The sequence below is a fragment of the Emys orbicularis genome, chromosome 1 (genome assembly GCF_028017835.1).
Source record: "Emys orbicularis isolate rEmyOrb1 chromosome 1, rEmyOrb1.hap1, whole genome shotgun sequence".
Lineage (NCBI taxonomy): Eukaryota > Metazoa > Chordata > Testudines > Emydidae > Emys > Emys orbicularis.
The window spans coordinates 326,749,401-326,766,987 of NC_088683.1; the positions used below are offsets into that span (position 1 = coordinate 326,749,401).

The window sequence follows — 17,587 nt, forward strand, 5'->3', positions numbered from 1 at the left end:
GATAAACAAAAACATATTTAAGTTAAATTGGTCTTTTATACCTCTTGTTGTTTAAAGTGAACTATTAACAGCTTTTCCCCGAGCCCCATGATACAGCTTTGTTTAGTTAATAGTCCTTGATTTTATTCATAGGGAACCATGTCTCATAGCCATTTCCCCCCCCCACAAAATTCCCTAACTGCTGGCTTTGTTTTCTTGATGCAGGCAGTGCAGTCTGAAGAGCTCAGTTCACACAGTAGATGTGAAAACAAGGCAAGAAGTGGTGCAGTAGATGAAGGGCTGGGACCTGGGACAACTGAGGAAGATGGTATTGTGGATCTGAGCCATAGCACCTTCTGCCCTCATGCTAATGGCATTGAGGACATGACAACATTTCAGAATGGCTGCGGAAATGGCACCACTGTTACCTGTGTAGTAATGGATAATAAAGAACCAAGAAGTATAACTAGCAATGGGGGATGCTATAGCCACAACAGTGCTGAAGAGGAAATACAAGATGACCATCTCAGCCCTTCAAAAATCATGCGCTTTTTCTCTACCCCTAGGAAACGAACTACCTCCAACTCAGAAAGGCCTCGTTCTCTGATTGTGATGAGCAGCTCTTCAACGTGGAATGCTTTGTCTTCCATTAGAAAAATGGGATCTTTCAAGAAATTAAAATCTTCAGTTCTTCAAGGAATTCAGGCCAGAGAGAGCTCAGATGTCTTAAATGAGAACACTGTGGGAAAACATGTCTCGAATGGTGCAGTGGTGAGAGTTCAGACTAACCGGTATTCTTATTCGGGGCCTTTACATGATTCCCATAATGCAGTGGATGGTTTGGCTTCTGATTGCTCTGATGTAGAGGAAAGTGATGATTCCTTCCTGAGGAATACTCACCGATCACGCAGTATCAGACGCGCCTATGGTGTTGGCCGCATCAATTTATTAGACACCGATAAAATTCAGAGTCAGCAGAACTGCACGAGGCCAACGTCTCCCATCACCCAGGAGCCAAAGATCTGTGAAATTTTAGTGAAAGATCCTGAAAACAACAGGATTATCTACAGGAGAAGCAAAAGCACAGATAGCTTAAACTTTCTGAAAAAGAGCTCGTTCAAACGAAAGTCCACCTCAAATCTCACTGACCTCAAGATTGCAAGTGAAAAGCAAGTGCCACAAAGGACAGTAAGCACTTCCTCTGCTGACTCCGACAAAACCAGTGGAAACCCAGAGAGACGGTCAAAACGCTGGAAGAGCCCTATCAGAGCAAAGGATTTTGACAGAGTTTTGAAACTTGTAAGCAATGTTACAGATGTTGCATGGAAGAAAGATGGTCCTATGAGCACGACGACTCCTCTGAACGAACAAAACCAGAGAACAAGGCCAAACAGCAGACTACATGACGACTACTCCCGCAGGGTTTCTAGTAGCAATGAAAATGACAGACGGAGGTGCATTTCCCCTGTGTGCAGTCCAGATTCTACCTTTTCTGGAACTCCGCATCTTCATAGTCCAACTGTTTCTCAGGATACAGACACTGAAACAAATGTATTTACTGGTGAGGCCAACAGCTTCAGGACATTATCATGTGTCTTAGATGATGTTCGTTCCTCACACGCTTTTAACGACTTTAGTGCACTTCCTAATGAAGTGTTTTATGTAGACTCTGATGAACCAAAAAGTACCAGCCAGTTTACGTGTGAATCTGAGCAACCTAGCATTCCTCTTAGGCCCACTGCCCCTAAACCTCAGAGCCCCAGTGCTGAGAAGGTCAAGTGCAATATTAATTTCCATTGCCCGGATCGTCACAGTACATTGTCACTGAGCTCAATGGAAAGCGAGGAAAGAGTTGAGTTACCTGCTCCGAAGTTGGGGAGAAATCCTGTTTGCCTCCAGGACTCAGTGCAAACTGGGTACTATGATGATGGAAATGAAGACAGTGGCATAAGCAGCCACTCTCAGCTGAGCCTCAATTTAGCTTCTGGTACCGAAGAAAAGAAGGAAGAGGTAAGAAGGAAAGCAAACCCCACTATATATTAGATGTTCGGTTGCAAGGTTTGTTTTTATTCATACAAAAATGACAACCTGAATGCTAGGAGCTGTTGCAGCTTGTTACTGCTAAAATATGCTGACAGCCAGCAAGCAATGATTTTTTTTAAATTTATTTATTTAAATACCAGGTTTGGAAGCTAACATCAAATTATTTTTCCCTGTGCATGTTAATATTAAAGAAAGTGTTGGCAGCAAAGCTGCTCAAGTACATTTTCAAGGGCAGTTTATTATGGCCTGCGGTTATACCACCTTGTGACGTGATCATGTTGGATTTTACCAAACTAAGCCAGGACTGGCTGGGTCAGTTCTTGGCTGGGAGATTGCTGAAGAACACTTAAGTGGTGCTCTGTGCAGTCATGTTAATTCAGTAGGTCGCACTCTTCCCTTGGACCAGAAAATGTTAATGTTTGTAGAGCACAAAGGGGTTGAAAAGCACAACATAAATCAAACCTCTAGTTGTTTTTACTGTGCATTACCAGCAATGATCATTGGTAAATGAATGAAATATTTGGAGGCATATTTCAAAAGCAGTCAATTATTTTACCTGTAGTTGTCTATTAAAGTTTTTAAAATGATGGGCGGAGACTTAATATGTTGCTATTAACTATAATTGATTTCATTGCGCCTAATTAAAAACTTACCACTGTCAATGGATGTGGCCAGTTATAGTGCTTCATTTTTGAGTAAATGGGACACAGTTAAGGTCTTGTGTACAGTGTGGGTTTTGCACTAGGCTGAATCAGTGCAGAACTCTAGTGTAGACATCCTGCACCTGTTTAAACTGTGACTTACCTCACTTTCAAAGTGCAACTGGTGCAAGTCACAGTTTAGACTGACGCAGCCCATCTGTGCTAAGGGTATACAACTACATTGGTTTAACTGCACCAGTGCGCCCAAAAACAAAACAAAAACATTGTACATAAGGTCTCTCCCTTTTGTATCCCAGATGAAAAGTTTATAAAATCAGAAGATTATGATATGTTCTGCTGCCTCCTGTTTGTCAGAATGACTATTATACTGTCTACAAAAATGTGGAGTGCCGGCATTAATTATAAATCACAAAAATCTCAGCTAGTCAAATTATAGATTTATGAGATGCGTGAGGATTTCTTATGTTGAAGCCTGATGCATTTTGTAAAAAGTGACTGTAAATATTCATTATAAGCAGCATCTTTCTTCTGGACAAAGTAATGCAATTAAAAATAGCTTAGATTACTGTGATACTCAGAATTGTGGTAAAATTGGGAAATGATATGTAATAATGTATATGCATCAGGGCAGTAGAAGAGTTTCTCATTAGTTCTTGGGATGACAAAACCAGTCCGCTTCATTCTGCAGTTTTCACACCCAGAGTGCACGTGCAGAGATGCTTTTTAACAGCCTGGAGACATGAGAATGCTAATGTATGTTTATGTATGTCAGTTGCATTTCCTGGAAACTATATGTAGCAGTTAAATGACAGAATTAATGCTACCTAACTGCCATCTAGTGGTGAACTATAACCATGACATCATCAAGCACTGAATCCAAACTCCTGCCTTCCCCTCCCAAAATAACTTGGCACTGCTGTAAAGACATGGGTTTTGATGTATGTGTACATCAGACATATAGGTTATTACTAAATATTGTATTATGTCCTGTTTTCTGACACTTATCTAAAAATAACCAAATCTTGGTGTTAATATTGACTATGATTTTTACCCGTGAGGATGTGGAGTACTTCTGGGAGTTTTCTTTGCAGTTTATCTCCTTCAGTTGTCTAAACTGAAATGCACACCCTGCACTAGTGGTAGTTATGTATTTTGAGACATATCAGATGGTAATACCCATGAGAGGCAGATGAAGAACTCAGGAAAATCCAGTGGAGTTTCTGACTAATGGCCCCCTCAGCCTCAGGGCATTCAACCATTGGCTTCTCTGCCCATGCCTGCACAAAGGAAATGTTTGTGCCTTTTGTGAGGAGGATACAGGCATGGAGTGGAAGCTAATAATGCAAGGAGCAATGTTAACTTGGTGGATACCTGGATACAAATTGTGCATGGAACCTGCTCTCCACGGCGAGTGGAAACTTTCTCTTCTCTTCTCTTCCTATCTGCTCCCCACCTCATCCAGAGCCATAAAGCCATAGTCACTTCAAGGTTTGGTCTACACTACCAACTTATGTTGGTATAACTACATCACTCAGGGTGTGGATTTTCCGCACCCCTGAGTGACGTAGTTATACCAGCCTAACCCCTGGTGTAGACAGTGCTATGTCAAAAGGAGGGCTTCTGCCTTCAACATAGCTACTGCCTCTCAGGGACATGGAGTTCCTACGCTGACAGGAGAAGCTCTCCCATCAGCATAGATAGTGGCTTCACGAAGTGCTACCGTCAGTGTAGACAATCCCTGAGTTGCCATGGATGGGAGGGAGAGCATGCTCTGCTCTCTCCACATTTCCCAGCAGAGTGGAGCTATGGCATCTGCTTTGTGCCCAAGTTTACAGTCACCTCAGATGTCAGAAATATTTTAAATCTGTGCTTATTCAGCCAGTAGGCTCGACCCTGAATGCCACATGACGACATGCTGGTTTGAACTTTTGACTGGGATTCCTTCATAGCTTTGCTTTCTACCTCTCCATTACAGCATTGCATTCCCCCCGCCCCCCAAAATGCCTTTGTGGCAGTTTCAGAGCATTCAGAATAAGCTATCATTTAAGATATAACTTTGGATAGCACGAGTACACAAATCTTAGGATGGAGTCCTAATGCTAAATACAACACGCTGATGGGCAATCCTCCAAAGGTTCAGAGTTTCACTGGATCTTATCTGTACACTTATGCAATGCATCCATTAGCATTCTGTGGTCACATCTACATAATTAAATATACAATACACATCATGCTGAACAGAGATGGGGCCCAAGCCAAAACCACAGAGCCCCAGCAAATTTGGGGAAAGTTCAGATCCAGATTTTAACTTTGTGGTACAGGCCGGTATCTAGTACAGTTCAGTTTGAATCTTATACAGACTCCATCTAAGCGTAATTGACATGTTCCTTTGCCTCAGGCCCCAAGTTGTTCTTAGGTAAGTTAGTTTAAGATAAACCCCTGAAAGTTACCTAAATGCTTGTTACCTAAATTTTTTGGGTTGACCTTTTAGTAAGGTCAAAACGCCTCAACGGATAGTTTTATGTTGAGGAATTGCCTTGATATGGGGCAGAGGGAACGAGATACCTACTTGGATAACCTATTTGTCTTCTAACAGACAAATCTGCATCATCATACTTAGTAGTACTATTGCTCATAGCTCTGCTGCAGCCTTTTCTGGATCTATTCTTCTTTCTCTTGCTATTCCAGCACCTGGCTGTTTCCTTCTCCCAGAAGTTGGGTGACAAGGACATAGCGCACTTATCCCAAATGTGTTTTTGTTTGAAGTGAGTTATGGGTGATCTAAGCCCTGAGACTACAAGCTGTTCTGCAGGGGCAAACTCTTGCACCCATGAGGAGCCCCTTGAAGTCAAATGTTAGCCTGTGCAGATCAGCATGAAGGATTGGGGCTCTACTCAGCTACTAAATTCAGGAAGCAGAAGGTTATGAGGCCATTTCATTTATTTATTTATTTAATTTTTTTAAGGCCTTGTTTTGGGTGCTCCCTAGAGCATGTATCCTTGTCAATTTCACTACAGATGTCCACTGTCTTTGGTTGTTACTGTCAGTAGAGCAGTAAGGGCTACCCTGGAAACCCCTACTCCTGGCAGTCCTTACCCAAGTACTTCCAACCAAGCTGAGGGGCAACTCATGTTTGGCTAATGTAGATCAACTATAGTATTAAAACCAGAGTACTTATGTGAGCAAGCGTTTGCAGGGTCTGTCCCTTAATGAAAGAGACTTCCTTGGTGTCTCTACATTTCCAATCTAACCACCTTGTTTCTCTTAAACTCAGCTGAGTCCTGTGTTCTTTTTAGCCTTCTCCTTTTCAAAGGACTGGCAAAAGTTGTTTAAAGGTCAAATAGCCAAGTGTTGGGGTATTTCTACACTACAATGGCACCGTAGTATAGCTGCTTCTTGTATTGACAGATGGGGTTTTTCTGTCAATGTAGTTAATCCATCTCTTTGAGAGAGGATAGCTAGGTTGACAGAAGAATTCTTCTGTCAATCTAGCTCATCTATGATGGGGGTTTATGTTGACCTAACTATGTTCACAGAGTGTGAAATTTTTCACAGCCCTGAGTGTAGCTAGGTTGATCTCATTTTTAGGTGTAGATCAGGCCTTAGTTGCCCTACCCAGTCAATTAGTAAGTACTTATCAGAGAACTAGCAAATAAACTTCATGAAATGTTGTTAATCTATCTCTGACTAGAACTGAAAATTAAGGCCTTGTCTACACATGCAAATTGTCCCGATTTAACTAAATTGGCACAACTCCCCTGTGGGGACACTTAAATCAGCTTAAGAATGCCTTATGTTAATTCAGCTTAAGTCAGTTTTTTCAGCTATAACGGAGTGATTTAAGAGTGTCCACACAAGAGGATTGCACCAATGTAACTAAATCTGTTTAGTTAAATTGGTGAAGTTTTTGTGTGTAGACAAGATCTAAATTCCCCCCAGATCCCAGGATTTTGCTGCCCTTGCTGAGATCAAGGCCTTGGCTACACTTGCAAGTTACAGCGCTGTAAAGCCTCCCCCAGCGCTGTAACTCACTCCCCGTCCACACTGGCAGGGCACTTACAGCGCTGTATCTCCCTGGGTACACCGCTGCAGGTACTCCACCTCCCCGAGAGGAATAACAGCTGCAGCAGAGTGGCTAGGACTCACAGGTGTGAGTGTAAACGGCTTGCAGCGCTGCACTAATCACCTTGTCAAGTGGCCAATCCTCTCCATTGTTGTGACCAGCTGCAGGAATGCGGAAGTGCCGGTTTCAAAGCTCCTACCACAGAGAAAAGTAAACAGATTGCAGCTTGCTTTCAGTGAGTGAATGAATGAGCAGGGGGCCGGGAGTTCGGAACTTGCAAAATAGAGAGATGACATGCTCCAAAAAGCACTCTCTCTCCCCCCACACTCCCTGTCACAATCCACCCCCCCCCCCGTTTTGAAAAGCACGTTGCAGCCACATGAATGCTGGGATAGCTGCCCATAATGCACCGCTCCCAACACAGCTGCAAATGTTACAAGTGTGGCCACACCACTGAGCTGGCAGCTGTCAGTGTGGACAGACTGCAGCGCTTTTCCCTACTCAGCTGCACGAAGACAGGTTTACCTCACAGCGCTGTACAGCTGCAAGTGTAGCCAAGGCCCTAGTTTCCTCTGCATTATGCTTTTCTATAGCACTTGTAACACACATTTTGCTTTCAGCTGGCATCAATTGATGATTAAGTATGATGATGGGTTTGGAATATTTCCCATGCTCTTGGCCTCCCTAAAGACGAGTCCTATGGAAGATGTGGAAATGACAGAAGTGTTAAATGACTTGTTTGTTTTAGTTTTCACCAAAAAGGTTAGTAGCAGTAGTGAATGCCAGTGGAAAATAAGGTGGGATCAGAGGCTAAAATAAGGAAAGAACAAGTTAATTTTTAACTTAGACAAGTTAGATGTCTTCAAGTCACCAGGGCCTGATGAAATACATTGGAGAATGTAGGTTCTGACTCCCTGGGTGCTCCAGGGCTGGCGCACCCATGGGAATAAATTAGCAGGTGCTTAGCATCCACTGGCAGCCAATCTCTCCCCTTCCCCACCAGCGCCTCCTGCTTTCCAGCGGCTCTTCCGATCAACTTGTCCCCCTCCCTCCCAGTGCCTCCCACCTGCGTTACCAGCTGTTCCGCGGTGTGCAGGAGGCACTGGGAGGGAGGGGGAGGTGCGGGGATGGGGCGTGCTTGGGGAAGTGGGGTGGGAAGAGGCAGGGCAGGAGTGGGGCATTGGGGGAAGGGGTGGAATGGAGGCGCGGCCAGTGGTGGGGTGGGAAGAGGCGGGGGTGAGAGCGTGGGGGAAGGGATGGAGTGGGGGTGGGGCCTAGGGCTGAGTGGGGGTTGAGCACCCCCCGAGACAATTGGAAGTTGGCGCCTGAGTTCTAGAATACTCAAGGAGCTGACTGAAGAGGTATCTGAGCCATTAGTGATTATCTTTGAAAAGTCATGGAAAATGGGAAAGATTCCAGAGGACTGGAAAAGGGCAAACATAGTGTCCATCTATAAAGAGGAAATAAGGACAACCTGGGGAATTACAGATTAATCAGGTTAACTTTAGTACCTGGAAAGAAAATAGAACAAATAATTAAGCAATCAATTTGCAAACAAAAAAGATAATAAAGTGATAAGTAACTAGCAGCTTGGAAGAACAAATCATGTCAAACCAACCTAATAGATTTCTTGGAGGGGGGGGGGCGGAGGGAGGGAAAATCGGTAGATATGGTATATCTTGATTTTAGTAAGGCTTTTAATACTGTCTTGCATGACCTTCTCATAAACAAACTAAGGAAATACAACCTAGTTGGAGCTACTATTAACAGGGTGCATAACTGTTTGGAAAACAGTTCCCAGAGAGTAGTTACAGTAGTTCACAGTCAAGCTGGAAGGGCATATCGAGTGCGGTCCAACAGGAATCAGTTCTGGGTCTAGTTCTGTTCAATATCTTCAGCAATGATTTAGATAATGGCATAGAGAGTACACTTATAAAGTTTGCGGATGATACAACTAGGGAGGGGCTGAAAGTGCTTTGGAGGATAGGATTAAAATTCAAAATGATCTGGAGAAATGTTCTGAAGAAAAGTAGGATGGAATTCAATATGGACAAATGCAAAGCACTCAACTTAGGAAGGAACAATCATTTGCACACATACAAAATGGGAAATGACTGAAGGAGCACTGCAGAAAGGGATCTGGGGATCATAGTGGATCACAAGCTAAATATAAGTCAACAATGTAACACTTGCAAAAAAAGCAGACCTCTTTCTGTGATGTATTAGCAGGAGTGTTGTAAGCAAGACACGAGAAGGAATTCTGCTCTACTTCATGCTGATTAGGCCTCAACTGGGGTATTGTGTTCAGTTCTAGGGTCTGAATTTCAGGAAAGATGTGGACAAATTGGAGAAAGTCCAGAGAAGAGCAACAAAAGTGATTAAAGGTCTAGATAATATGACCTATGAGGGAAGATTGAAAAACCTGAGTTTGTTTAGTGTGGAGAAGAGAAGACTGAGAGGGGACATAACAGTTTTCAAGTACGTAAAAGGTTGTTAAAAGGAGGAGGGAGAAGAATTGTTCTGCTTAACCTCTGAGGATAGGACAAGAAGCAATGGGCTTAAATTGCTGCAAGGGAGGTTTAAGTTGGACATTAGGAAAAACTTCCTAACTGTCAGGGTGGTTAAGCACTGGAGTAAAATTGCCTAGGGAGGCTGTGGAATCTCCATCACTGGAGATTTTAAGAGCTGGTTGGACAAACACCTGTCAGGGATGGTCCAGATAATACTTAGTTCTGCCATGAGTGCAGGGGACTGGACTAGATGACCTCTCGAGGTCTCTTCCAGTATTACAATTCTATTATTCTAAGATGCACACGTTATTGTAAATACTAACAATGACATACAACACTTTACTGGCTTGATTGTGGACTCGCACGTACCACTGAAGTTGCTGAAATTAGTTGCTGGTCTAAATTTGCCACAGCAGAGGAGACCAAACTCTCTGATGCATAGGCTCTGTCTACCACAAGCATGACAGCACAAACTACTCCATTTAAGCAGCCTTAGTGGTAATTTGGGGAAATTACATCAACTTTATTATAATTCAAGCACAGTGCTCTACCTGCAGGACAATGAAGAATTATAAATCTAAAATATAGCAATTGCAGCTCTGTGTAACTAAGGTTGAGTGATGCTTTTTGTCTACAGGTTAACTATTCTAGGTGCTCTAAAATCCACGTGCTGACTTGGACTGTGTTGAAATTTGCTGTGCCTCATGAGGATGCAGGACCGGGTTAGTGAGTTGTAGTCATCTGAGCAATTGGCTCCTGAGATATAGCCCCCTACAAAATCAGTTGTTTACAAAATCACCTTGTTCTTCTAATGTTTTATTGCACACATCTGGGGTTCAAACCATGGCTCTAATCCTCCAGGTTGGCACATACTAGTCATGCCTAAGGCATGATCTACACCTAAAACGTAGATCGACCTAGTTACGTTGCTAAGGGCTGTGAAAAATTTCACACCCAGTGCGCTATAGTTAGATCAATCTAATCTAGGGTTACCATACGTCTGGTTTTTCCCGGACATGTCCGGCTTTTTGGTAATCAAACCCCCGTCTGGGGGGAATTGCCAAAAAGCCGAACATGTCCGGGGGAAAAATACCGCCGGCCGGGCACTTCCCCTCCTGCGGCTTCTGTGCTCCTCCCCTGACTCTTCGGCTCTGTTTAAGAGCCGAGCTGCCCGAGTGCTACCGGCTTTGGGCAGCCCCCATGCCTCCGGACCCTGAGCCGCTGGCCGGGCACTTCCCCTCCTGGGCTCCGGGAGCGCAGGGTCTAGAGGTATGGGGGCTGCCCGAAGCCAGTAGCGCTCGGGCAGCTTGGCTCTTAAACAGAGCCGAAGAGTCAGGGGAGGAGCACAGCCGCCGGAGCCCGGGAGGGGAAGTGCCCGGCCGGGGGCGCGGGGTCCAGAGGCATGGGGGCTGCCCGAAGCCCGAGCGCTACCGGCTTCACGGTTTGCCGGGCAGCCTCCAGACCCTGCGCCCCCGGCTGGGCGCTTCCCCTCCCGGGCTTCAGCTGCGCTGGGGAAGCGCCGGCCGGGGGCGCAGGGTCTGGGGGCTGCCCGGCAAACCGTGAAGCCAGTAGCGCTGGGGCAGCCCTTTTCGTGTGGCTGGGAGGGAGGAGGGGGAGTTAGGGCGGGGACTTTGGGGAAGGGGCGGGGTGGGGGTGGGAAAGGGGCGGGGCCAGGGCCCCGTGGAGTGTCCTCTTTTTTTATTTTTTAAATATGGTAACCCTATCTAATTCTCACTGTAGATACAGCTAGGTTGATGGAAGAATTATTCTGTCTACGTATATACCTACCTACCACGTCTCAGAAAGGTGGATTATGTACGTCAACAGAAAAACCTCTTCCCTTGATGTAGGAAGTATCTACGCTACAGTGGCAGCACAGCTGCAGCACCATAGCTGTGTCACTTTAGCTGCTGCAGCATAGACATACCTAAGAGAGTGAAATGCACATGTGTAGCAAGACCAGACTCTGTTAAAAGCTAGAAGATTTGCAGGCAGTCTGTTGTCACAGTAATTGGGAGGCTCAAGGTGACATGTTGTGGCCGTTGAACTTGAGCTGCACCCAGGCACTGTGAATTTGAGCCCTACGCTTGGCAGCTTTGAGAGATCATGTGCTGTGCACGCCAGTTGCTCTCTCTCTGCATTTGAGGGGGGCTCCTTTTGGAAGTCTTGCCCTGAGACCAACATTTCTGTTTTAAGAGCAATACTTTAAAGTGCTCTAAATCCCATGTGCAGACTCTGATTTTGCTTTACAAGTATTGTCAAAGCAATTAGCATTAATTAAATAGATGAAAGAGCCAAGGGTAATGCAGTCACGACTCATGTCCTTCACTCTTTCCTGAACAGTAGGACTGAATGTGATAAAAGAAAAGCAAGTTGCAGGGTCTTTTGGTCAAAGGGTTCCTGCTATACATTCCCCACAACATGAGCTGCTCATAATATTTTGAGATCATTATAACTATTTCGGTGCCAAGCTAGGGAATAAGTGTGATTGGGGCAGTAAGTGTGACTGTGGGGTGTATTGGATCAGTGCAGGGAGTGTAGAGTTTGGGAGGATGCAGCGTGATGGCTCTGCCCCTTTGCCAACCTCTAGGGCTGTTCTCCAGCACAGCTATTAACGGGCCAGCATATCCCTACACAACAATCCTCAGTAGTACAAGGCTCACTCAAATGCCGTGTTTCTGAAAACCCAATTCAGGGGCTAGAGCTTTGATGGAGAACTGAGTTTCCAGAAAAATAGTTTTTCTGTGATATCTCAATGAATAAGGGATGGTCTTCAAAGGGACTTTGTGCACTGGGAGCTGAGGAGTGCTGACAGAGCGGGAATATAGTGGGGAAGGGGGAAAGCTGAGCATATTGACAATGACATGCTCAGGGAAAGGGAAGTGAAGTCATCTCTCCCCTCCTCCTCCCCAGGGCCCCTTCCTGATTAGGGGAAGGAGCCTAGAACTCCCCTGTCTCCAGCAGTGAGGGAGTGGTTCCAGGCTCACTCTTCCCTCCTGATGTTGATGCTTCTGGAGGGAGAGTGAGGTCAGAGGAGTGTAGTTAAGCTGTGTGGTAGAAGAGGATATAGAGGTGCTTCAGCTCAGCCCTGCTGAATGTCCTCACTTCTATACACCCCCCCCCCATTTCTGTCTCCCTTTCAAAACATGCCCCCACAGTGCTGAGCCAAGGATGGGGATCTGGGAATGAACATGGTCAGTGCATGGAATAGGCACAGTGCTGAGAGGAGTTAGGGAGCTGAGAACAGGCAAGCTTATGGCATAAAACAAGCATACAGTACAATGCATAGATGAGTGAGGAGTGGAATGAGCATGTTCAGTGTGTGGCATAGTATATAGCACTGAGATTGTAGTTTTCAGCTGAGAACAGGCATGCTGGGAGCATTCAGCCAACCACATTGCTGAGACCAAGGCCTCATCTACACTAGAAAATTAAGTCGGCTTATCTACATTGCTTAGGGGTGTGACAATTCCACACCCATGAGGGCTGTAGATAAGATGACCTAACCCCCACTGTAGGCAGTACTAGATCGACAGAAGAATTCTTCCATCGATCTAGCTACCCGTCTCTCATGGATGTGGAATGCCTATGCTGATGGGAGAATCCCTTCCATCAGCATATGTACTGTCTACACTGAAGTGTTACAGTGGCCCACTGTAGACATACCCCAAGGAGGGAGGATGGAAACATCTGCTGAGATGCATGGAGCTAACTAACAGCTTACAACCAGGAAATGAATAATTAAGGTGCACGCCACGCCCACAATGCAATCTGAACTATGCCCTCTATGAGCAATGCCCAACACACCAATAACACACATACTAACACTATCCCTACAGATGCTACAGGACATTGGGGAATAGAGCATATGAGCTCTGTAAGAGAAAGTCTAACACGCCTCTGTGCAAAGGCAAACTTTGGGTTTATGTCAAGCACGGCGTCCCGATTGTACATCAATCAGGTGCATGCCCCCAGGTGCAGCCCCTGCTCACCAATGTGGCTAAGTGACCTGGACAGCAGCTTAGCCCCGGCCTGCCCTGGGTGGAATCAGCACATGCAGAGCTCTAGCTGCAGCCCTGCCCCCGGCATGGCTAGGCACGTCCTTTCCCTGGCTCTGCTATGAGCTAGTTGGGCCGGTCTGCACACACACTGCTGGGGAGAGGATGCAGCTATTACCTCCGCGGGGCACCCCCTCTCCCTCCCCCCCCCGTGCAAAAACAGGTGGTTAAAAAAAAAAAGCTTAGAAATGGCAACTCCAATTCTGTCAGCCTCCCCCATTGAACACGGAGCCGCGTCTCATTTCAGCTGGCAGTTCTAGCCCTTCCGCTGCATCCACAGAGCTGGCTGCGGGGGACTCCCTGCCTGGCTCTGCGAACCAGGACTTCCTGCGAGCTGCCCTGCCCAGCCCTTCTTAGGGGCACCCAGAGTGCAAAGGGGTTCCGCTCCAGGGCTGTCATTCAGCCCTGGGTGCCGAGAGCCATTGGAACACTCCAGCCCTGGAGCTGGGCTGGGGGTCAGCAGCCGCCCAGGCTCAATTGACTGGGGTGGGTTTTCCTCTCTGTTGTCTCTGCAGAGTGAGTCTCCTCGACGGCAGAGCTTTCTGGGGGTGCTGCTCCGCCCCTTAAAATAAATGGTCGACTTCAGTTCACTTTAGATCGCTCGGATCCCAAAGCTCCTTCGCCAAGAGCGGGTCTGGATCTGGTGCAGCACTAAGCCTGGTTGCAAAGAGCTGGCAGGTGACAGCTGACTTGAAGCGTGACTTTTGTTCTCAGCCTCAAGGAAAGGGCAGCTCTTTCCAGTACCGAGTTTACAATGGTGACTCAGTGGCGCTGGGCCCACACGCAGAAGGGGCCCCGGTGTGGCCTGCTTCACTTGCGCTGCGCTCCCAGGCCTCACTGAGCCCACTGGTTCCTCTCCGCCCCCAGCCCTGCCTGCCAGCTCCTCTCTGCCCCCCCCCCCCCAGCTTGATGCACAGGGCACCGGGACAGTAGCAGCCTGAGCACGCTCCGCCAGACTCCCGGTGCATGCGCACTCCCAGGTGCCGGCGCAAGGCCCTTGGCAGCAGTGTGGGGCGCGCGCTGAGGAGGGGGTGAGGTTCAAATGTGCACACAACAGGCAGCCTCCCCCCTCCCGGAGTGAATGAGACTCCGCTGGTGAAAGGCAGCAGTGGTATGAGCCTGGGAGCTTCGGACCCAGCAGCAGTCCATGTGTGGGGAGGGCTGCCCCTCTCCCCCAGTTGCCTCACACAGCCAGCGCCCCGCGGACCCTGCCCCCCCGGGCTCCATCCCCTGCTTCAGGGGCTCCAGCGGCCCCCACCGCAATTGGCTCTGTCCCCCCTGTGGGCCCCCCATTTTCACAGGCTCCAGCCCCCTACATTCATGGGCTCCAGTGCCCCCCTCTAAGATTCCCCCCTTCCTGGGCTCCATTCCCTGTTTGCTGGGCCCCTGGGGATCCCTGCCTCTCTGTGCTTTTCATACTGTCCCCTCTTGGAGTTCTCTCCCCTCCCCCCCCCGCAGGCTTTATTCCTCCCCGACCTATTTCTTCCCTTGGAAATAGGCTGGTGTCATTGTGAGGCCAGCGAAGTGGGCTGTGGCTCCTTCCTGGAGCTGTCCATCCGTCCTAGCACCTGAGGGCATGTGTGTGTGGGGGGGGCAATCAGGCGTGGTGGGCGCTGTGTGTGTCCCCAGAGAAGTGGTGAATCTGGATCCATACAGAACAGCCTGCCTCCTGCATGGCATGCAGTGAGTGGTGGTTTTGTTTGGCTCCTCTCCACCCGCTGCTCTGGCTGGACCCCAGTGTAGCTCCAGCTCCGGAAAGTCTCTGATGCCCACCCCCTGTGGGGCCCTGACTGCCTCCCCAGAGCCGAGCCGCCTGGGACCAGTGCAGAAGTGGGTCCAGTCTCGGACAGCAGGGGGGATCAATGGGGGGGGCTTGGCTGGGCCCCTTAGGCAAGGGGGTCCTGAGGGAGCTTGGCGGGGGCAGGCCCTGGCCTGGCTGATCGTGCCGCTCCCAAGGGGCCAGAGTGATTCCCTGCAGGACTGGGACCAGCCCCAGCCATGCTGTTGGCTCGGCCCAGCTAACAGTCACCTCACCTCCCAGCAGGGCTGGTGAGTGCGGCCAGGGCAGGGGGCAGGGCGTGGGGAAGTGAGTGTCTGGGTGGCCTGTGGTGTGGTGTGGGACTGTGAGGGGGTGGAGGGCAGTGGGGAAGGTTTGTGTGTTTTGGGGTGCTAGGCAGTGCGGGCCTGTGTGGGGCACTATGTAGTTGTGGCGGGGCTGTGGGGAAGGGCACTGGGTAGTGGGGGAGGGGAAGATCTGTGTCCCAGCAGTGCTTACCTGGGGTGGCTCCCGGGAAGCACCTGGCAGGTCCCTCTGGTTGCTAGGGTCAAGGTCAGCCAGAGGGGTCTTCACGTTCTGCGTCTGCTACAAGTGCCGGTTCTGCAGCTCCCATGGGCCAGGAACCGCGCCAATGGGAGCTGCGGGGGCAGGACTTGCGGGCAGCGTGCAGAACTCACTGCCACTTCTGAGCCTAGGAGCCAGAGGTACCCGGCGGGGGTTGGGTCCCGCCAGCGCTTACCTGGGGTGGCTCCCGGAAAGCAGCTGGCAGGTCCCTCTGGCTCCTAGGGTCAGGGGCGGCCAGGGGGGTCTGCGCCCCTCCCCCACAGCTCCCATTGCCCGCAACAGAGCTGGCGTTCATGGCGGGTGCAGCACACGGAGACCCCCCTGGCTGCCCCTGTGCCTAGGGGCCAGAGGGTCCTGGTGGCCACTTCCCAGGAGCTGCGCAGAGCCAGGTAGGGAGCCTGCCAGCTAGGGTGACCAGTCCACTCCAGCCCCACGCCAAAATATCGGGACAAATGGCATCCCGACTGTACATTGGTCGGGACGCGGGACAAACAACTAAATATTGGGTCAGTTACAATTTTATCTGGACGTCTGGTCACCCTAGCCCCAGCACCTCTTTCACTACAAATTAAGCACTGCATGCAACCCCATTTTCTTCACTGAGGTTTCATAGGCATAATTAGCAATTAAACCAGTGCAAAACATTTTTAAGGTAGACAAACCCTAAGAGTAGAATTTGATTAAATCACATATTTATCATTTACTATTTATTGCACTTCCTAGGAAAGAATGATTTCATTCCAGTGCTTTAAAAGCCTTCCTTGTTTTAAATGACAGTATTGATGGTGAAGAGTTGGGAGAGGAGAGAAAGGATATGCTTGTGGGAGTTGCATTTAACCATAAGGGAAACCTGAACACTTTTATCCTGTGTATGAAATGGAATGGTTAATGCGGATGATTAAGTCATCGTAAAAGATGCAAACAAAATCTTGAATATTTTTTCTTTAGACAGAAACTACAACAATCATCTGTGTGGTAACAATTAGTATATTGACTATGCCTACACTAAAATCTATTGAAAATTGCCTGTCTTCCAGACCTAGTCAACTGTGAGTTATTGCACACTGGTATCACTTCAGGCTCATTGTAGGAATGATTGTTGCACCTGAAATTTTGAAAGACTGCAGCAGCTTTGTGTTTTCTGACATGGAAAACCTTCACAGTAGTCAGTTTGATTATATCTGTGACCCTTTACTGCTTTGTAAATAAAATATTGATCATGTCCATCAAATATAAAATGACCTTTGTGACCTTAACAAGCAGTGATAATGTGTGTGAGCTTCAGCTAAAGTTTCCTGCCCCTGTTTAGCAACAAGAGAAAGAGCAAAGGTTAGCTCCTATAATTTAACTGGGTGGAGATACTTTATCTGGCCTTTTACACTGTTAAGTGTAGATGATAAAATTATTTATGACCACATTGTTCCCACATGCTCATGTTCATTGTGCCGGGGCATATGGCTTGTAAAACCTATTCTGACATTACTATTGACTTCTTAGTATTTGTCAGCTCTCAGACTCCACAGGAACATTGAGTACTTAAATAGTCAGCAATTATAACAGTGGGTTTGTGGGAATAAGAAGGTTCATACATTTTCACACATTACTAAATACACACTAAAATTTGTACTAAAGTTATCAGAACTATCAGGTAGCTACATAAAATAACATTTGGGTTTTTTTTCTGTTGCTTTGTACAGTACTTGAGTGTCTGCCTTGAGCCTTTTGTCATATATGTGAGGATGTGATGGATTATCTACTGCAAGTTTTCAATGACAACATTCAGTTCTGAAACTTCTCAAACTGCTCTCATCTGCTTGTTACTCTCAGTCAGCAGTTTTATCTTCTGTTTAGCTTACTAAACCTGCTTATAATTTGCAATCAGAAATTCATATTTTTTTTTACATAGGCATTATTAGATTTTTATCTCTAGT

The 17,587-nt window shown here is 47.4% G+C and overlaps 1 protein-coding gene across 2 annotated transcripts in view; it reads left to right on the plus strand.

Annotated features, from left to right (window-relative positions):
• The first annotated feature begins 363 nt into the window (after positions 1-363).
• The window catches only part of SPATA13 (spermatogenesis associated 13), a 66,228-nt gene continuing 49,004 nt past the window's right edge, over positions 364-17,587 (plus strand). Inside the window, exon 1 of one of the 2 annotated variants that reach the window (XM_065408494.1) lies at positions 364-2,001. In XM_065408494.1, the coding sequence (XP_065264566.1) occupies positions 364-2,001 (1,638 nt within the window). The remainder of the gene's footprint in view (positions 2,002-17,587) is intronic. The other variant, XM_065408502.1, reaches the window with a different exon arrangement.